At 44.6% G+C, this 23,321-nt stretch overlaps 1 protein-coding gene across 1 annotated transcript in view; it reads left to right on the forward strand.

Moving 5' to 3' along the window:
• The window catches only part of LOC106565299 (voltage-dependent L-type calcium channel subunit alpha-1D), a 133,870-nt gene that overhangs the window by 18,834 nt on the left and 91,715 nt on the right, over positions 1-23,321 (forward strand). Inside the window, 1 exon segment of the mRNA XM_045692034.1 lies at positions 958-1,063. Coding sequence (XP_045547990.1) covers positions 958-1,063 — 106 coding nt within the window.

The following is a 23,321-nucleotide window of genomic DNA, read 5'->3' on the forward strand; positions in this document are numbered from 1 at the left end:
GCTTTAGCTGACTAGCTTTAGCTGACTAGCTTTAGCTGACTCTAGCTTTAGTTGACTCTAGCTTTAGTTGACTCTAGCTTTAGCTGACTAGCTTTAGCTGACTAGGTTTAGCTGACTAGCTTTAGCTGACTAGGTTTAGCTGACTAGCTTTAGCTGTCTAGCTTTAGTTGACTCTAGCTTTAGTTGACTCTAGCTTTAGCTGACTCTAGCTTTAGCTGACTAGCTTTAGCTGACTAGGTTTAGCTGACTAGCTTTAGCTTAGCCATGTGCAGTGACTGTATCCCATCTCCATTTCCTCTCACAGTCCAGTACAACTAGACAAGAGACACTCTTTTATGTTAATCTCACTGCAGAGTGTGACTCACTACCCAACACAAGAATATGAAAGTGAAACAGAAAGTCAACGTTTACTTTTAATCAGTTCATTCTAGCGTAAGTAGCCTACTGCAGGGAAAGACAGATTATTTGACAGCTATAGCCAGCGATGCGTGAATCATTCTAGACTTTGTGTTTTTTCGGCGGTGCATGCGAGAGAATAGTCAACTGGAGGTAAAAAAAAAATGGGAAAAAAGTTGTTTTTTGCTGCCTCCTAAGGCGCAGTGAAAGTCACCATGTCCCAAATCTTAAAATACTGGTGGGGCCAGGGTGACTCAGTGACACGACACAGCTGCGTGAGCCTCTGCTGGGACTCTGCTGCTCCAGAAGACACAGTCATCAGAACACTGTGATAACTCTGCACATTATCTCATGTTATTTAGATTGGCCCTGAATTGCCAAGTTGCATTTTGAATGTCATTATGACTTTTTTCTGACTCTCGCAACTTCCAATGTCTTTGGCTTGAACTCTGTCTGTGTTTGATGACTATTCGTTTGAACAGGAACGAGTCAAATGTTGACACTGTGAATATATTCATGTGATCCTCGCTTCGATGATTTTCCCTTAACCTTGTCTTCCAGGCCATTTGATATCTTTATATTAATAGCTATTTTTGCCAACTGTATGGCCTTAGCTGTGTACATCCCCTTCCCTCAGGATGACTCTAACTCCACCAACCATGACCTGGTGAGTACATACATCAGCATTACTCCTAACTCAAATGAACCCCATGACCGCCGAACCCCCTTGCATTACCTTTGACCCCCTATTGTGCCCTGGAGAGGTAAAGGGTGAAGTTGCCCCTGGACGCTGATCTTGGGTCAGTTTTGCATCCCCCCACTAATGGTTAAGCTTAGGATTGGGGGATGGTAAGATGATCCTAGATCTGTAGCCAAGGGGCACTTCACCCTGAGCCTCGGCTGTTTTCACCTTACTGTACTGTGAATGACTCCTTGGGTTTGATGCTGTGTGCTCTGGCAGTGACAGCATTCATGGTGCAGGTGACTTGTGGTGTCATTGAAGTCACTGTGGAGGTGCTGTTGGACAATGGGTACCCTCTGTTGTCAGGTTATTACCCCTGCAGTGTTATTATGGTTGTGTATGGTTGACGGTGCTTGACTTGGACTGAAATAGGTGCCGGTACTCATGTCGGGTGCCAGTACTATTTATATTTAGGTGTAGGAACTCCACAATACTTTTCAAACAATATTGTATAAGAGGTGCAGGAACTCAAGCAGTTGACATGACTAGTGTTTAAAGGCACTAAATGGGACACGTCTTGCTGTTCAATGGTCATGCGTTATTAATGTGTATTACATGTAAATGTCTAGCTGTGTGTGTGTGTGTGTGTGTGTGTGCGGGGGATGTGTAGATGTGTGTGCAATCTACTGTTTAAAGATTGTTCTTGTGTAACCACGGTGACTATGAGTCCAGGCGTTGGTTAGGTAGAGGACCATCTCCATGCTCTTTCCCATTTGTACTTCGTCATGTCATATCGTTCCCGCAGTGCACCAGAATTTCGTTCCGTTTTTATTTGTAGAAATCGCCATCTCTCTGTGCTCCCCCTGTGAGCACGCGAGTCTCGACAGTGTGTCTGTGTAGACTGATGCATTGTGGGCGACGCGGTGTTCATAGCAGGGTTCCTACAGCTGAGAGTGTGTGCCTGCACAGTCCGCTGGCGAGACAACAGACATTTGGATTCTTACGTGAGCAGAATTTAGCTGGAGAGCTTAGTGATTCATCAATGTCTGAGAACAGGATGGTGTGAGAGCGATAGAGAGCTAGAAGCTGTCCTGTTTTGTAGCCCTCAACTCACCTTCTGCTTTAAAAGATGCATGGGGCTTATAGAAATCAAATTGCATTGGTCGCATACGTATACACGCACGCACGGTGTTCCTGCCATTATGCTGCGGTTGAACGAAGACGATCTACTGTAAGATACTATAATGTGACCTACTACTTGAGAGGAGAAGTGTGGTGTAATGCTTGCCCGTGTGACCTCCAGGAGAGTGACCCTGGGGGTATTTGTTTGCACAGTGGTGCATAGGAGGAGGAAAGTAGGTTATCTGGGACATTACAGTCTGTGCTACAGTATTGTGTAATCTATGGGCTCGCTTGGTGTTCAGCTACACGTTGTACAGGAGCACCGGAAGAGCGTGGGCTTAGTGAGGGGATTGCAATGTTCATAAACCAGTGTGAGTATCAGGCCAAAACGTGGTCCTGCCTGGCTCGGTTGGTAGAGCATGGTGTCTTCAACACCAGGCTCGTGGGTTCAATTCCCGCTGGGTCCACCCTTATAAAATGTATGTAGCACCACTTTAAGTAGCTTTGGATAAGTAGGGAGATTAAATGTAACAGGGGATCTGATTCTGTACTTTTGGGGGAATTAACCAGAGCCATGTATAAAGTATGTGTGGCCCTGGAGTTAAAAGTCGACTCTGTGGAAAGCACGCTGGATATAGCCTAGGTACGTAGGCTACAGCACACCTTATGTTATGTCCATATGCTGGGATGATGATTTAACCTCAATAAAAGTGTCTATAAATTCACTCCACGGTAGCAGTGTTGCCATTAAACTGTGGGGCGGTGGTATGGATGTGTGAGGGAAGTGTGAGGGGGTTCATGTGAATGGGGATGTATTTATATGGCAGCTAGCGAGGAACGGCTAGGCTAGGCTGATGGACAGATCCACACCCTGAGATACTGGCACCGGTGAGCCTGGCACCGACGGTCATACCGTGCTCAAGGTCTCTTAGGTCACTCGTTTTGCCCATCCTAACATTCAATCGAACAGTAACTGAATGCCTTGATGCCTGTCTGCCTGCTGTCTGTAGGAGCAAACCATTTTCAGGAACGGGCTGGTGTGCCCAATAAACTGACCCCTGAGTGTTTGTGCCAAACTTCAGTCAATCTTACTTTTTAGGTGAGTTGTGCAGTTCTGCTCTTTCCAATTGCAGTAGGTATACTGTAGGAGGTTGATTTAGGGCTGGCGCAGCAAATGTACTGTAATAACTACAATACACACACACACAGAGGTCTCAGGAGGAGGAATGGGAGAGTGTAGAAATGCTGACTTGGTTGAATATGGCAGCCAGCAGGGGATGAGGGATGAGAACTCCAGAGCACAGCGCTGCCATCGCTCTCTCGCACAAACACGCACACACACACACGCGCACACGCACACGCGCACACGCACACACACACACACACACACACACACACACACACACACACACACACACACACACACACACACACACACACACACACACACACACACACACACACACACACACACACACACACACACACACACACACAATACTGCACTGCAGGCCCATAGGTGAGCTGGCTGGGGCTGATGATGGGAGAACCATGATGGCAGGGGAACGGCACAGGGTCGGGGTAGAAGGCCTGGCTGTCAGGGAGGGACAACCAGGCGAGTCCCCTGGCTCCTATCATCCTATCACGAGGCGCTAATGCCATGAAAATTAGATTCAGTGACAGACTCAGTGTAACCTGGGGGGAGGGAAAGAGAGAGAGCGGTACCGTTCAAACTCAGTATCTTACTTTGAGCTCAGCAAGCTGAGGGGAGGCTAAGGCTGTTTCCCAACGCTGGCCCTCCAAGACAGAGCAACTAGTGGTAGGGATAAATATGTCTAAGGAATGGGACATCACTCGTGACTCGCACACATCATCAGAAGCCGACAACAGAAACCACACAATTCATTGACAACGAACCGTGTGTTTTTCACAATGCCTGTACTGGCGGCAGTAATAGCTTTCGTTATATTTCTTATGCAACACATTTTTTTTTTTATATATATATATATTTTTTTTCATCTTTATTTAACCAGGTAGGCAAGTTGAGAACAAGTTCTCATTTACAATTGCGACCTGACATACGTCCCATATGAGCAACAAATGAAAACAGCAAAACAACAATATGCCAGTAATGTACCCGTCCTCTGGCTGTGGTTCAATGTGGAGTAATACTGAAGCAGGAGTTTCATTCCATAAATAGCAGTTTGACAATTAGCAGCCACGTTTCCTTCACTCAGTCATTTTCTGCAATTTCTTAGGGATGAATGATTAACCATCAAACAATTAAAACCGTTGTTCTGAACAAATATTTATACCCAAGGTTTTAGGGTCCATACTGTCACACCTGCTCCCGCTTCCCCTCTCTGGCGCTTGAGGGCAACAGGATGCCCTTCATTACGCACACCTGTCACCATCATTACACGCATCAGGCTCATTGGACTCACCTGGACACCTTCACATTTTGATTGCCTTCCCTAATATCTGTCTGTTTCCTCTGTTTCATCCCCGTGTCAGCATTATTGTCTTTTCCGTTTCCCCTGTCCAGATGTTGTCCGTATTCTGTTCCTCTCCGTTAGTTATTAAATGTTCACTCCCTGTACCTGCTTCTCGTCTCCAGCGTCGTTCCTTACAGAATGCTGACAACATTATACAAAGCATCAGGGAGTTTTTTGTTTTTTGTTTTGTTGGTGACGTCGGGTCATTGTGCCGCCACCGATGGAACCGGGGGTGCCTCAGCTGGTTCGTCGGGCTTCCACGCCTTAGCTGGCTCGAGAGGTTTCCTTCCCTCAGCTGGCTCATCGGGCTCCTACGCCTCAGCAAGCTCATCGGGCTCCCATCCCACATCATGCCTAAGCCAGCTCGTCGGGCTCCCACGCCTCAGCTGGCTCGTCGGGCTCCCACGCCTCAGCCGTGCTCGTCGGGCTTCTACGCCTCAGCCAGTCAGTCCGGCGCCCATGCCTCGGCCAGCTGGTTCATCGGGCTTCTACGCCTTAGCTGGCTCAAGAGGTTTCCTTCCCTCAGCTGGCTCGTCGGGCTCCTACACCTCAGCCAGCTAATCGGGCTCCCATCCCACTTCATGCCTGAGCCGGCACATCAGGCTCCCATGCCTCAGCCGGCTCATCGGGCTCCCACGCCTCAGCCGGCTCGTCGGTCTCCCACGCCTCAGCCTTGCGCGTCAGGCTTCTACGCCTCAGCCGGTCAGTCCGGCGCCCATGCCTCGGCCAGCCCGTCAGGCTCGCCCAGGTGGGACACCTGGTGGTGCCCCTAGAGGGGAGGTACTGTCACGCCTGCTCCTGCTTCCCCTCTCTGGCGCTCGAGGATGCCAGGATGCCCATCATTACGCACACCTGTCACCATCATTACATGCATCAGCGCTCATTGGACTCACCTGGACTCCTTCACGTTTTGATTGCCTTCCCTATATCTGTCATTCCTTACACATACAGAGATCTGCTACATACAGTGCCTTCAGAAAGTATTCACACCCCTTGACTTTTTCCACATGTTGTTGTGTTAAAACCTGCATTTAAAATATATTACATTTAGATTTGTTGTCACTGGCCTACACGCAATACCCCATGATGTCAAAGTGGAATTATGTTTTTTGAAATGTTCAGGAGTAAAAATTTGCTTAAGAAGTCACAATAATAATAAGTTGCATGGACTCACTCTGTGTGCAAAAATTGTGTTTAATATGATTTTTAAATGACTACCTCACCTCTGTACCCCACACACACAATTATCTGTAAGGCCCCTCTGTTGAGCAGTGAATTTCAAAAACAGATTCAACCAGAAAGATCATAGGAGGTTTTGCAATGCCTTGCAAAGAAAGGCACGTATTGGTAGATTATTAAAAAATTTAAAAGGAGACGTTGAATATCCCTTTGAGCATGCTGAAGTTATTAATTACACTTTGGATGGTGTATCATTAGACCCAGTCACTACAAATATACAGGTGTCCTTCCTAACTCAGTTGCCAGAGAGGAAGGAACCGCTTAGGGATTTCACCATGAGGCCAATGGTGACTTTAAAACAGTTACAGAGTTTAATAGCTGTGATAGGAGAAAACTGAGGATGGATCAACAACATTGTAGTTACTCCACAATTCTAACCTAATTGACAGAGTGAAAAGAAGGAAGCCTGTACAGAATAAAAATATTCTAAACCTTGCATCATGTTTGCAACAAGGCACTAAAGTAAAACTGCAAAAAATCTGGCAAAGCAATTCACTTTTTGTCCTGAATACAAAGTGTTATGTTTGGGGCAAATCCAACACAACACATTACTGAGTACCACTCTCCATATTTTCAAGCATAGTGGTGGCTGCATCATGTTATGGGTAATCGTTAAAGATGCATTATGCAGAAAACGCTCCGCCATTTGGTTGCTAAAGTTCTAATAGTTCATCTAATTTCAGTTTATGTGACAAAACAAGCAAGTATAGATAATCATTGTACCATCTAAACCGCTGTGAAATAAAAAACAGAAATATCAGATTTACATAAGTATTCAGACCCTTTACTCAGTAATTTGTTGAAGCACATTTGGCAGCGATTACAGCCTCAAGTCTTCTTGGGTATGATGCAGCAAGCTTGGAACACCTGTATTTGGGGAGTTTCTCCCATTCTTCTCTGCAGATCCTCTTAACTTCTTGCGGATCATTGGGACGCTAGCGTCCCATCTGGCCAACATCCAGTGAAATTGCAGAGCACGAAATTCAAATTAAATTACTATAAATATTTAACTTTCATGAAATCACAAGTGCAATACATCAAAATAAAGCTTAACCTCTCTGGGCTAGGCGGGACGAAATCGTCCCACCTATGCAACAGCCAGTGTAATCCCGTGGCGCGATTTTCAAATACCTTAGAAATGCTATTACTTCAATTTCTCAAACATATGACTATTTTACACCATTTTAAAGACAAGACTCTCGTTAATCTAACCACACTGTCCGATTTCAAAAAGGCTTTACAACGAAAGCAAAACATTAGATTATGTCAGCAAAGTACCCAGCCAGAAATAATCAGACACCCATTTTTCAAGCTAGCATATAATGTCACAAAAACCCAGAAGACAGCTAAATGCAGCACTAGCCTTTGATGATCTTCATCAGATGACACACCTAGGACATTATGTTATACAATACATGCATGTTTTGTTCAATCAAGTTCATATTTAGCATGTGACGTTCAGAACTAGCATACCCCCCGCAAATCTCCGGTGAATTTACTAAATTACTCACGATAAACGTTCACAAAAAACATAACAATTATTTTAAGAATTATAGATACAGAACTCCTTTGTGCAATCGAGGTGTCCGATTTTAAAATAGCTTTTCGGTGAAAGCACATTTTGCAATATTCTCAGTAGATAGCCCAGCCATCACGGCTAGCTATTTAGACACCCACCAAGTTTAGCCCTGACCAAAGTCAGATTTACTATTACAAAAGTTTGATTAGCTTTGATGTTCTTCGTCAGAATGCACTCCCAGGACTGCTACTTCAATAACAAATGTTGGTTTGGTCCAAAATAATCCATCGTTATATCCAAATAGCGGCGTTTTGTTCGTGCGTTCAAGACGGTATCCGAAGTGTAAATAAGGGTCACGAGCATGGCGCAATTCGTGACAAAAAAATTCTAAATATTCCATTACCGTACTTCGAAGCATGTCAACCTCTGTTTAAAATCCATTTTTATGCCATTTTTCTCGTAAAAAAGCGATAATATTCCGACCGGGAATCTGCGTTTAGGTAAACAGAGGAAAGAAAACAAAGCATTCGGTCGACACGGGCACGCGCCTGAGTCTCACAGTACTGTAACCAGCCACTACCCAAACGCGCTACTTTTTTTCAGCCAGAGCCTGCAAAGCCACGATTCAGCTTTTTGCCGCCTTCTGAGAGCCTATGGGAGCCGTAGGTAGTGCACGTTATAGCAGAGATCCTCAGTCTTCAATAAACAGAGGCAAGAAGAACGACACCTTGTCAGACAGGCCACTTCCTGCATGAAATCTTCTCAGGTTTTTGCCTGCCATATGAGTTCTGTTATACTCACAGACACCATTCAAACAGTTTTAGAAACTTTAGGGTGTTTTCTATCCAAAGCCAATAATTATATGCATATTCTAGTTACTGGGCAGGAGTAGTAACCAGATTAAATCGGGTACGTTTTTTATCCAGCCCTGTCAATACTGCCCCCTAGCCCTAACAGGTTAACTTGTTGTTAATCCAGCCGCCATGTCAGATTTCAAAAAGGCTTTACGGCGAAAGCAAACTATGCAATTATCTAAGGACAGCGCCCAGCACACAAATGCATAACAAATCATTTTCAACCAGGGAGTTGCGACACGAAAGTCAGAAATAGCGATATAATATATGCCTTACCTTTGAAGATCTTCTTCTGTTGGCACTCCAAAAGGTCCCAGTTACATTGCAAATGGTCCTTTTGTTCGATAAAGTCCTTCTTTATACCCATAAAAACTCAGTTTAGCTGGCGTGCTTCAGTTAATAATCCACTCGGTTTCCCTCCTTCAAAATGCATACAAAATGAATCCCAAACGTTACCAATAAACTTATCCAAACAAGTCAATCAACGTTTATAATCAAACCTTAGGTACCCTAATACGCAAATAAATGATACAATTTAAGATGGAGAATCGTTATTGTCTTTACCGGAGAACAATACCAAAGAACGCGCTCTCATTCACGCGCTTGGAAACACTACCGACAACATGGGAGTCACCTAGAAAAACTACAATTTCTGGCTCATTTTTCCAAAAACCAGCCTGAAACTCTTTCTAAAGTCTGTTGACATCTAGTGCAAGCCCTAGGAACTGCAATCGGGGACGATTTTGCCCTATTATAAAAGTGCCAGCCATTGAAATCAGTGGTATACTGAATTTGTTTGTTGTTGTTGATGGTTTGTCCACGGGGTTTCGCCTGCCATTTCAGTTCTGTTATACTCACAGACATAATTTTAACAGTTTTAGAAACTTTAGAGTGTTTTCTATCCAAATCTACATGCATATCCTAGCTTCTGGGCCTGAGTAGCAGGCAGGTTACTTTGGGCACGCTTTTCATCCGGACGTCAAAATACCGCCCTCTATCCCAAAGAAGTTAAGCTCATCCGGTAGGATGGGGAGTGTCGCTACACAGCTATTTTCAGGTTTCTCCAGAGATGTTCGATCGGGTTCAAGTCCGGGCTCTGGCTGGGCCGCTGATGGACATTCAGAGACTTTTCCTGAAGCCACTCCTGCATTGTCTTGGCTGTGTGCTTAGGGTCGTTCCTGAGCGCTCTGGATCAGGTTTTCATCAAGGATCTCTCCGTACTTTGCGCTGTTCATCTTTCACCAGATCCTGACTAGTCTCCCAGTCCCTGCCGCTGAAAAACATCCCCACAGAATGATGCTGCCACCACTATGCTTCACCGTAGGGATGGTGCCAGGTTTCCTCCAGACGTGACGCTTGGCATTCAGGCCAAAGAGCTCAATCTTGGTTTCTTCAGACCAGAAAATCTTGATTCTCATGGTCTGAGAGACCTTTAGGTGCCTTTCAGCAAATTCCAAGTGTGCTGTCATGTGTCTTTTACTGAGGAGTGGCTTCCGTCTGGCTACTCTACCATAAAGGCCTGATTGGTGGAGTGCTGCAGATATGGTTGTCCTTCTCCAATCAAGTTGTCGAAACAGCTCAAGGATGATTTACTAATATTTTGTGCTATACTATTATTATGATTGTTATTTTCTTACATTATTGTGTCTCAAAGGGCCACTAGGCTACACATAGGAGCTACGTGCTATTCGGTTCTGACAAACAGAGTAAAAACTCAAACGGATAACTAAGTTTATTCACCCACTGGGTCAAACAGCTGAAAAGACAAAGACATTAACACAATCACATATATTTATACCCTCCTTCTATGCGGAGTCTCCTCCTTGCACATCTGGACATTCTCATCCTGTTGCTGGGCAGGAACTCAAGTGGCGACTGTTCCTTCCCACTTCATCTGACCTGACCTCGGCCCGCATTCCTCACCCCTCACTAACCCACGGCTGTCCTATCTTACCTGTGACTGAAACCAGACTTTATACCTTCTCCTCTCCGTAGGATACACAAGATTTAACAATAACATGTTATGACAGAATGGAAACTTTCTGCACTCCCCTTTCTCGCTCAGTAGATTTCCATACTCTCAGTTCTAATATGGTATCATGAATAAGGATATTTCAAGTTAGAAGTTAGAATCCATCACAGCAGTAGTCAGGTCACTCTGAGGAAAACGTCAGTCACCTGTTCTCGTCCTGTATAATGGATTAAAGTGAGCTAAAAGAAATCTCTGCCTTTTTTTGTTGAGTGTTTCAACTCCTTTCTGCCTCAACTTTGTAAGCCCTTCTCTTCATTTTCAACATATTGATACAGCCTAATACTGCAGAGTTTTGATTTGAAAAGTTCAAATAGAGTATCGTGTTGCGCATGATGATTTATCATATTGCACTTCACGATATATCGTCAATGTCAAATGTCACGATAATTGATTTATTCATTTATCAGCACAACCCTATATTCTCTTCTTCCTCTTCCTCCTCTCCTCTGTATCCTCGGCACTCCTCATCTCTCCTGTCATCCCGCTCCTCTATAGCTCCTTCCTGATGACGTCCTTGACAAACAGTATGGAATGATTGCTCTGAAATGATCACCCAGAAAGGCTCTATTACAACCTTAGTGAGGAACAGTCACGCACTGTCTGAGAGAGAGTGTCCTCTCCGCACGCCACTGTCTGTCTGTCCTCTTCACCCCCACCTGTCTAAGAAACAGGCAGAGACACCGGGTCTGTCCGTCTGTCCCCTCCTTCCGGTTTTAAGGTCATTTGTGACTGCTCTCTGTATGACTTGGCGCTCCCGGCAAGCAGCTCCTCCTGCTGAAGGTAGCTGAGCGGAAAGTACCCCGGAACAATGACCTTTTCACTGTGAATATGATTCATGTTTCAACCTTCACAGGGCAACATGCACGCGGAAGAATCCTGGCTGCTATCATGTTAGTGTGTGTGTCTGTATCGCTGTTGTTGGCCAATACTACTCATTTTAATTCACCTCACCCACTGGGGATAAAGAGACACAGTCTTGTGGAAACCGAAATGACCTGAAATGACGGTACTGTCGGTGTACAAATAGTCTGAAATGACAGCAGTTGAACAAAATGAGACTGAATTGACCATAGTTATATTGTGAATTAGGGGGACCACAGATGGTACAAATCAAATCAAAAGTAGTATCAGTAGTAATAATGAGGCGAAATGCTAGAGCAGAAACACATGTGCTTTTTTTCACGTGGCTGTGTGTCCTGTTAAAGGAATATGCGTGTCTGGGTTTCTGTTTTGTATGCTACCTAACGGTAGCTAACAGTACGCTTTGACTTGCAATGAAAACGACTTTCTGACAAAATATGAAACTTATAATATCTAAAAATGTAGATAGCTAGACTCTCTTACCCGTGTACATGGATGAACGCTTCTCCTTCTCTGTCATGAATGCCATGGTTGCCCTTAGTTTGAAGATGTAATCCTGAGACAGGTGTTTTATACAACAACCTTCTGCATGTTCTCTTTTTGACTCCCTCTGCATATTTGCAATCAAACGCCAGAATTTTGTCCATCTCCTTAGTTATCATACTCTGCTTCGACCGGTCATTCCGCTGATTTCAAAACTCGGTCAACTTCTTCCATGACAACAACACTGTTGTTTGCCATTTGAGAAGACGTTACAATGTCTGGTTCAATGAAAATATTTTTTCCTAAATCAGCGATTTCCTCATCGTTTGATTCATTTTCAGAGTCAGAGAAAGTCACCATGGCATGATCGCCCTCCAGAAAGTGGAGAGCAGTACACTAGCGACACTTTTGCAGTTGTTCATGATATCTTTCAAAAAAGCTGTGGTAGAACGCATTACCTACACATACTGGGCAGCTCACGTTATAGACAGAAGCATGCTACATGGCAGACCAATCTGAACTCATCTCTCGGTATGTCCAGCCCATCCATTATCTCAGCCAATCATGGCTAGCGGGAAGGTTCTGCACTTTTTCCGTGGCTAAACCAACTAGGCTTGTAATTTAACAATTGTATTCGTATTTACAGATGTCATACAAGTTTCTTATTAAGGCACATGAAAGTTCACATGTTCCAGAAGGCATTTCTGACAAAAAATGGTTTTTTAACAAATCTTTACTTTCAATGACGGCCTAGGAACAGTGGGTTAACTGCCTTGTTCAGGGGCAGAACGACAGATTTGTACCTTGTCAGCTCAGGGATTCAAACTTGCAACCTTTTAGTTACTAGCCCAATGCTCTAACCATTAGGCTACGCTGCCGCCCCAAAATCACCCCAAAATCTCTATCTCCCCTCTTTCGAAATTCCTTACAGACATTTCCATCTCTGTCGCATGTGCGGTGCACTTTTGACAACAGTGTTTTCCTGCTAATTGTATTATGGAACAAACATTTGCACATAGCCTACTGCCTTGTGCGCGTTGCTACGCTTATAATGTGAAGAAGCAATAGTTTAGCAACATTTTAAGCTAAATGTTCTGATTGGTTGCATGAGCCTCTAGCTTATAATTTTTTTGGGGGGGGGTTTAGCCTACGCCTACTGATTGTATGTGTTTGGTAGCTATCAGTTTGGAGTCAGTTTGGAATAGGTCAGTTTGGAATAGGCTATTTCTTTCTCGCTCAGAACGAAAACCTGACCAATAGAATATGTCAACTTTTCTACTATGGAGGATAGTAGATTGACATAGGCTAGTGATTTTGCAGTTTGTTACTCGTCTTGTTGGCGGAGGAAAAGTAAACGTGGACTGTTACTCTAACATCTGTGCGATCGGGAATCGGTAAAAAGGACGCACGCCGTTGTGTCCTGGAATTGCGTGATCTGTTGAGATGAATAACCATCATCTAAATGTGATTTCTGTCATTCTGAGCGCCCTGGGTGGACGGCCTAATCAGGGTACGCACCCAATGCATCTGGGTCTGGTAAATGTCTTAAATCTCCGGTAAATGAAAATGCTGCTGACCATATGTCCAGGGCCACGTGTTCCTAATGGAAATCCTGGTTTCGTGTGTGTGTGTGTGTGTGTGTGTGTGTGTGTGTGTGTGTGTGTTTGCGTGTGTGCTTGTATGTACGTGTGCATGCGTGCGACAGTGGCTGTAACTGTGGCTGTAACTGTGGCTGTTACTGTGGCTGTAACTGTGGCTGGCCCGGCAGCAGTGTCTCTGGACTCCAGTGGAGAGGATGGCAGAAGTGTGTGTTTAGTCACTTAACAAGCTGCTCATTTGTGACTCACGCGAGGACACCCCCTGCTCGTTATCCCTAACGTGCGTGCCCGCTCGTGCGCGCGTTTTTATGTGTAGGTGGTATAGCAGGGCATTGATAGACAATACATGCCCAGCCAGCCTGTCTTGTCTAGAAGGACACACTGTGCCTATTTATCCCTATAGGATTCGAATGGCAATTCAGGGATCTGTATCATCTATCATATAGGTAGGCTTCTGCAATAACCCTTATGACTAGTTGGAGGAATCAAATGATGAATTATTGAACAAATGAATGAATGAAACAGGTCATTTAACTACTATGAGAAAGTGTGTTTTATAATTATGATGTATCAAGTGTCTCAGAGTAGGTGTTCTTACTTAGGATCAGTTTTGTCTTTTGGATCCCAATAACAAACGGTTACATGGGCAAGGAAGACCTGATCTGTAGACTAGTACAAGACTGATAGTGAGGATATGTTGAGTGTCTTATTTGATGATCAGGATGGTATCTGATTCATCTTCTTTGCAAAGATAGCATCTCAAAGTGCACTGGGCCATGGGAGCAACAATGTGTAAGGTTTCTGCCATCGTCACACTGCCGTGACTTTTCCTCAGGTGATCTGGTGCTCAGGCGTTAATACCACACACACACACACACACACACACACACACACACACACACACACACACACACACACACACACACAAAAAATGCATGCACATCCCTCGTTCGAAACATCTCTCCCTCGTGCCTCTCTGTTTTAGAGCAGTGTGCCCAGCCCATCCCCCATTCTCATCTTCCCCTTCTGTCCTTCAACCAGTAGGCCTCCCCACAGATGACTCACTTTGTGCCAACGGTGTGTCGGTTTATGCGCTTAACTCAAAGGCTGCGTTTACACAGGCAGCCAAATTCTGATATTTGTTTCACTAATTGGTGTTTTGACCAATCAGATCAGCTCTGAAAAAGAGCTGTGAAAATAATCTAATGTGATTGGTGAAAAGACAAATTAGTGGAGAAAAGACAGCGATTCATAGAGATCGCAATGTTTTATCTGTCCCATTATGGCTTCTATGAGCGCACGGGCAAGGCCATCTCCATTTTGAAGTGGTCCATTTTTTTCTTCTACTACTTCTATGAGTTGGTAAACAAACTGAAAAGATCCATACTGCCACCTGGAGTGTGTTGTTTGAACAGGTATAAAGCCAAGGTTGGCGATTTACTGCCACCTACAGTTATGGAATGTTTGCTCACAAGTAAAATTAATTTGATAATTTCTGCTGATGACCTGGATGGAATTATGTGATCCATACGTAACCCATAGGAAGTCCCCAGTTGACAACTTCAAAATGGTGAAAGTCCTCAATGGCGTGGCCCATGTTAAAACAGGATTTTGGGCACTAGAGTCCTCTATACATCTCTATGGTTTAACTACATCTGTGTGTGGAAGTGCAAAGTGTCTTTGTGTGCGTTTGTGTGTTTTTGTTGTTGTTGTGGTGAGCCTGTGTGTGTGTGTGTGTGTGTGTGTGTGTGTGTGTGTGTGTGTGTGTGTGTGTGTGTGTGTGTGTGTGTGTGTGTGTGTGTGTGTGTGTGTGTGTGTGTGTGTGTGTGAGAGTGAGAGAGAGAGAGAGAGAGAGAGAGAGAGAGAGAGAGAGAGAGAGAGAGAGAGAGAGAAAAAAAACAGTGCTCTGAACACGTATGTCTAAATTATACTGTGTGTCCTTGAACCACGTCAGCAGCACGTTTGCCAAGTATCTATTCACACGCTGCAGTATTTGGATAATGGATTCATCCGGAAGATGAAAACATTTTTACCTCTCATTTTGCAGTCAGTGGTTGCATCCCAAATGGCACGCTTTTCCCTACATAGTGTACTACTTTTCACCAGGGCCCATAGGGAATAAGGTACCGTTTAGGACGCAGACAGTCAGTAAGCCAGTTATGCATGGGCCCATTCCGTGGTTAGAGGGGGCTGCACATCACGATCACACAATTAAACAGATCATTCAGAGCTTTGATGATCAAGCTAATGAGCTCTGGAACTCTCATTAAAATGACTTTGGCTACTCTGGCCTGAATCACCTCGGCTACACAGGCCTTGCTGAGTGACTGACCGGCTGGCTGGCTGGAAGATGGCTCATCTCCACAAAATAGTGAGAAACAATGAACTAATAGTCAAACCTCAATATAGCCTTGGTTCTTTCTATCGTTGTATGAACCCAGTGAGAGGATGCCTCAGATGATGCCATGCCTCACATAACAGTAACAACACATCAATGTAGCAAGAAGCATTATGTCTGTTGGTAGATACTTCCTCCCTTGTAAGGTACTGTGTAACTGATTGGGTTAGCGTTAGTGATGGGGGTGGGAAAGTTACTTTTATCTTTGACAATATACACTACCATTCAAAAGTTTGGGGTCACTTAGAAATGCCCTTGTTTTTGAAAGAAAATCAAAAATCAAACCTATTTCGCATGAAGAAACAACCTGTCATTCATCACAAACTTTGTGGATATCTGGGTTTTCCCTCTTCGCAATGCAGAAAGACTGCATTTAATCAGTGGGCACCACTCGGTTTTATTACGACACACCTGTCATAACGGTTTCCTTTACTAAAGTAGAGGTTTATTATTAGTATTGCTAAAGGTGCCGCATAGGTGTAAACATACATTTTTTAGCAAGAGATGGCACTTGTGTAGCCTAAGAAAGTAGCAGAAATGTGCAGAAAGTAGTTTTGAATGCATTTTATTGAACTTTTTTGTCAACATAGTGATATTTTCTTATATACTGTACGATGAGGAATAGGATTACTTTCCCCTTAAGAGTCATTAGAAATACAAAATACTAGTCTTCTCCCATTTTTTTAACCATTGCCCCCACCCACAAGGTGTATAAACAACAACAATAAATAAGAATCAAATAAGAATAGATACAAAACAAAAATGTGAAGAACATAAATCAATCAACTCAAATTAGCACATGTAGGACAGTATGCAAGTGTGTGTGCATGGACTTTGCAGATGTATTTATCACCTGTGCAGCCCATAGTATTTGTTTTACAGTCCTTTGCGGGGCGGAATTGGCATCTCCTATTGCCTGCCCCAGCTGCAGCCTCAGGTGGATCAGGGCAGCGTTCAGCCCCCTCCTATTGCCTGCCCCTTACAACATTAACAATGTCTACACTGTATTTCTGATCAATTTGATGTTATTTTAATGGACAAAAAAATATGCTTTTCTTTCAAAAACAAGGACATTTCTAAGTGACCCCAAACTTTTGAACGGTAGTGTATATCGTATCGTTTTGACAATATCGCAATATCATTTTTGCACTAGGTGGCTGTACCTGCACCAAAACTCCAGTATTTGTCCTTCATAGTTTGTTCTCCATCTTCTCTTTAAATAGGGAGGACATTTGTTTTTAGCACTTTTATTTCCATGACTCTTCAAAACAAGTTTTATCATGGCTCTCTCTTGTCCCTCTGCAGCAGACATATGGTGAGCAATATGTTTGGAACATCGAATCGCAATAAAATCACTGTATCGAATCGCAATACATTTATCCTGAGTGGCGCAGCGGTCTAAGGCACAGCATCGCAATGCTAGGGGCATCACTACAGACCCAGGTTCAATCCCGGGCTGTATCACAACTGGCCGTGATCAGGAGTCCCATCGGGCGGCGCACAATTGGCCCAGTGTCGTCAGTGTTAGGGGAGGGTTTGGCCGGGGTAGGCCGTCATTGTAAATAATAATTTGATCTTAACTGACTTGCCTAGTTAAATAAAGGTGAAAAAATATATAAAAAATACATATAGAATCGTGAGAATCGCAATACACATCATATTGTCTCCTAAGTATTGTAACAGGCGTCGTTGAAGAGAGAAGGGGACCAAGGCGCAGCGGGTTGCGTGCTCATCATCATATTTATTATAGAGAACACGGAAAAACAAAGAAACACGACAGATCAACAGTTTTGCAGGCTAAACTAAAAGCAGTGCAAAAAGAACTATCCACCAAACACGGACCAAGCAGCGGAGGAAGGAGCAACGGGTGGACTGTCGTGAGTCATGGACTTGGGAGGAGATTCTGGCTGGAGAGGGCCCATGGAGGAAGTCTGGTGAGGACCAGGAACGCTACTGGGGAACACGGCTGGCGAGGAAGACGGAGAGGCACCCCCAATAATTATTTTTGGGGGGGCACACGTGTAGTTTGGCTGAGCCAAGGGTGAGCTCTAAGCCAGCTCCACGTGGTTATTATGGGGAACGTATGGAGTGGAGAGCGCCGAGGTATGCTGTTGTTTAGCCTGCAAATCTGTTGGCTGTCGTTCTTTGTTTATTGTTTTTTCCGTGTTCGCTATAATAAATATAATTATGAGCACGCAACCCGCTGCGCCTTGGTCTCTACATTACGACACCCGTGACAAGTATCTTAATAATAATATCATATTGTAAGGTCCCTGGCAATTCCCTGCCCTAGTTAACATATGGCTAATGTGGCTTATTGTCACGTCCTGACCAGTAAAGGGTTATTTGTTATTGTAGTTTGGTCAGGACGTGGCAGGGGGTGTTTGTTTAATGTGTTTCGGGGTTTTTTGGTTAATCTCTATGTTAGTATATTTCTATGTTCATTCTAGTTTTTTCTATTTCTATGTTTAGTTTATTGGGTTGACCTTCAATTGGAGGCAGCTGTTCCTCGTTGCCTCTAATTGAAGGTCCTATTTAGTAGAGGTGTTTTTCCATGGGTTTTTGTGGGTAGTTGTTCCGTATGTAAGCTGTGTTCCTTACAGGACTGTTTCTCGTCGTCGTTGTTTTGTATTAAGTGTTTATTTTGGTTTTCTTCACAGTAAAGAAGATGAGTATTCACATTCCCGCTGCGCCTTGGTCCCATCTTTACAACGAGCGTGACACTTATAATTAATAATGTGGCTAGCATGTGACTAATATGGCTAATTACTAACATGTGGCTAATGTGGCTAACAACTAACAGTGTAGCAAGCATGTGGATAAAAACTATCACGTGGCTAATGTGGCTAATACCTATCATGTGGCTAATAACTATCATGTGGCTGATGTGGCTAATAACTATCATGTGGCTAATGTGGCTTATAAATAACAATGTGGCTAATAGCTAACAATATGGCTAATAGCATAAAATGTAGCTAACATGTGGCTAACAGTATACATTATAGAACTAATGGTTTCTACATAAACAGTGTAATGTTTCTGCTGGTTGAAGATAGACATCATGGCAGTGTTGGTCCGTGTTAAAGATGACCTCTGCTTGTAATAATGTTGTTGTTTCCCTTCAGAGAATGACACTGAGAGCCACTTCATAGCTTCGCCTATCCCCTCACTGCTGCCCAGACACACGTATGCAACCGTGCACACACCCCAATGCATGCATTAACCAGGGCATACACAGTCTCACACACACACACACACACACACACACACACACACACACACACACACACACACACACACACACACACACACACACACACACACACACACACTGCCCTCTGTGGTCAGTGTGTGTATAGATGCTGTTGTGTAGACTATAAAATGATATGATGCTGTTGCTGGGTTACAGTGCATTAATAAACATTGTATTCAGAGAGAAACAGACAAACAGTTCTCTTTCTGAGTGGGGGAAGGGGAAGATGCAAAGGCAATGTGTGTCTCTCTTTGTCAGTAGTCATGATGGTTGATCATCTACACACACATACACACGAAGGCACTTTCACTCACGCAAACATGTGCTTGCACACTACACGTACTGTACACCCTTGTACAAATGCAGTTGCTGTTTCTCCAGTGGAAGTTGCCCTCAAGCTTAGCATAGAATGTTACTCCTCAATGAAAGAGATTTTCTGCTACTTTTGTATACTTTTTAGCCAGTAGTTCTGAGCCAGTAGGGCACCGAAAAGTGAGTACTACGTCACATATGTGCAAATGTGTGCACCACGTCATTGCTGTCTCTCTCACTCTACTGTGTGTGCATCTTGCTAGCGGTCACTCTATTGACGAGGGGCTGAAGCTCATTGGTTGAACTCGAATTGCTAGGGGGCTGTCCCATGTGGGGGAAAATGTAGTGTAGGGAAAATAGCACAGCTTCCAGGAAACAGTCGCTTTCAAACTAGGGATTTTGTGGCTAATTGAGGTAAGCCAGTAACTCTGCTCAGAGATTATGCATGTATGAACTACACATTGAGCCCAAAGCAGGAGGTTTTAAAAAAACAGTTAAATGTAACTAAATGGAATCGAAAATGGAATCTACGTAATCCCCAAAAGTAACAATTTATCAGGAGAGGGCCATAAACAGTAATGTTGTATACTCCAAGGTTAAAATCTTACCATTCTGGTATTTTTTTAAAATAAATGGCTGAGGTGTAGTCACCTTTTGAGGACACAAGCTCAAGTATACAGTACAAATATGATAGAAATATGAAAATATGAAATATTTTATATGATTTATTTCCTATTCCACAAAACTGTATGAATAAGGCTTGAAACGGTTTATATGCTTTTTAAATATAGTACAATCAAATTATAAAACAGCTAACTATGAGATTTCACCTTCCTTATAACTGTAAAATACATATTTGTATGTTTAGTGTTAGAGAAAAGGTCTCTCTTGATCAAAACGTCTGCCACCATCGCTGTGAACATCTCACAGAGCTCTGTCATGGCTTCCTGAACTCGTTACAAAATTGCCCAGGATCTCATATTAATCTCGTCCGTCTTTAAAATCGATGAATTATTTATGGCTATGAATCGATCTCTGAATATGCTACAGTGATGAAACCACTCTCTCCTGCTGCGCTACGATGTAAGTATTGCAGGCATGTGCTTTGTCAGTGGCTGTGTCGTAGGGGGTGTTGCGAATTGTGTTAGAGGTAGGTGAAGGAGTCAAGCGCAGGAGAGCAGAGATGTCCAAGTAGGGTCTTTAATAGGCAAGTCCACAACACACAAAAGGTCAGGTACAATACCAAAACAAGAAACCGCCCATGACACAAGAGAACACAGTACTCCCGGAAGGAGGAAAACAACGCTCCTGTCATGGTCGTCGTAGTAAGTGGACCAAGGCGCAGCGGGTCGAGTGCTCATCTTAACTTTATTAGTGAACACTTAAATAAACAAAACAAGAAACGAACGAACTAACAGTCTTGCAGGCTAAATACAGTGCTAAGAACAACCTCCCACAATACCCATAACAAACATACTCCTAAATATAGGACCTTCAATCAGAGGCAACGATAACCAGCTGCCTCCAATTGAAGGCCCCAATCCCAATTACCTAAACATAGATCTAAATACCCTAGGACAGACATAGAACTAAACCAAAAACCCCGGGATACATGAATCAAATGCCCCTCTACATAAACACACACTCAAAATCATATAAAACAAATAGCCCCTGCCACGTCCTGACCAAACTATAATAACAAATAACCCCTTACTGGTCAGGATGTGACAGTACCCCCCCCCCCCCCCAAAAGGTGCAGACCCTAACAAAAAATGTGGGTGGCTGCCGTCACCGACGGCTCCCGTGCTACACCCCCCCTCCCCAAACCTCCTACAGTGGAGGTGGCTCAGGCTCAGGCCTTAGTCCCCCACCTCAGTCCACCCCTACTGAATACCTCGGCCTGAAGCATGTCACTGTAGACCCTGGACTGTACTCTGGGAGCTCCGGACAGTAGGGCGACTCTGGGAGCTCCGGACTGTAGGGCGACTCACCCGGTTCCGGACTGTAGGCCGTCTCACCCGGTTCCGGACTGTAGGCCGTCTCACCCGGTTCCGGACTGTAGGCCGTCTCACTCGGTTCCGGACAGTGGGCCGTCTCTCTCGGTTCCGGACAGTGGGTCGTCTCTCTAGGTTCCGGACAGTGGGCCGTCTCTCTCGGTTCCGGACAGTGGGCCGTCTCTCTCGGTTCCGGACAGTGGGCCGTCTCTCTACGGGGCACTATCGCCGGAATTTCTGGACGAGGCACTGTTGCCGGACACCCTGGACGAGGCACTGTTGCCGTACACTCTGGACGAGGTACTGTTGCCGTACACTCTGGACGAGGTACTGTCGTCGGAAGCTCGGGACTGGGCTGATGCACTGGAAGCCTGGTGGGTGGTGCTGGTACTGGAGGTATCAGACTGGAGACACGCACCTCAGGGCTAGTGCGAGGAGTGGGAACAGGATACACTGGGCCATGAAGCATTACTGGCGGTCTGCGGCATACAACCCCTACAGCCTGATTGCTCACTCGAGCATGGCACTTGCGAGGGGCTGGAATCATTTTCACCGGACTGTTTGTGGGCATAGGCGAGATCGTGCGCACTTCCGCATAGTACGGTGCTCCTCTACTCCTCTGTTCACCATAATAATCACGAATAGTTGGCTCAGGTCTACTGCCTGCCCTAGCCAAACTACCCGTGTGCCCCCCAAAAAAATTTTTGGGGGGCTGCCTCTCCGGCTTCCTGGCCAGCCGTGTTCCCCTGTAGCGTTCCCGGTCCTCTTCAGCCTTTCTCTATGGTCCCACTCTGGCTAAAATCTCCTCCCAAGTCCAAAACTCCCAATAGTCCACCTGCTGCTCCTTTCTCCGCTGCTTGGTCCGTTGGAGGTGGGAGGTTCCGTCACGGTCGTCGTAGTAAGTGGACCAAGGCGCAGCGGGTCGAGTGCTCATCTTAACTTTATTAGTGCACACTTAAATAAACAAAACAAGAAACTAACTAACTAACAGTCTTGCAGGCTAAATACAGCAGTGCTAAGAACAACCTCCCACAATACCCAAAACAAACATACTCCTAAATATAGGACCTTCAATCAGAGGCAACGATAACCAGCTGCCTCCAATTGAAGGCCCCAATCCCAATTACCTAAACATAGATCTAAATACCCTAGAACAGACATAGAACTATACAACATAGAACTAAACCAAAAACCCCAGAATGCATAAATCAAACGCCCCTCTACATAAACACACACTCAAAACCATATAAAACATATACCCCCTGCCACGTCCTGACCAAACGATAATAACAAATAACCCCTTACTGGTCAGGACGTGACAGCTCCTAAACTATTACACACTCAGTATAAACGTGAATAAATCTGGGGCACAACCTCAATGAGCAACATAACACGTATAATCCCGCACAAACCTATGCAGGCAACAGGGGTAATTATACACACAGAAATTAAACCAAATGAACCCAGGTGTGAAAGAACCAAAGACAAAACAAACGGAAAAGGAAAAATGGATCGGTGATGGCTAGTAGGCCGGCGACGCCGACCGCGAGCACCGCCCGAACAGGGAGAGGAACCACCTTCGGTGGAAGTCGTGGAAGGGGGTTCAGCAAGGAGTTGATGGACAGTCGGAAAAACGAATTCAATGGTAGGAGCGTCATCCCAGCTTCAAGTAGTTTCAGATATCACATCCTAAAAATAATTAGTAGTCGCCAAAGTTCCGTAGCTTGTCTTTAATTAGATATATTGGCCTCGCTATTTTGTTAGCAAAGAAGTATGTAAAATATGTTGGTGTTGTGTCCAAAATAGCACAATTATACAGCATACACACCCATGCACACACAAGCACCCGTGCGCACACACAAGCACCTGTGCGCGCACACACACACACACACACACACACACACACACACACACACACACACACACACACACACACACACACACACACACACACACACACACACACACACACGATGATGCTGTGAGGAAGCACTGTGTGCAGGCTTCCCTTAACCCCCTGGCTGGCCTAGACTGCTATGACTGATACATAGAGACAGACAGGAGAGAGAGGGAGGGGGAGGAG

Source organism: Salmo salar, chromosome ssa12 (assembly GCF_905237065.1).
Source record: "Salmo salar chromosome ssa12, Ssal_v3.1, whole genome shotgun sequence".
NCBI lineage: Eukaryota > Metazoa > Chordata > Actinopteri > Salmoniformes > Salmonidae > Salmo > Salmo salar.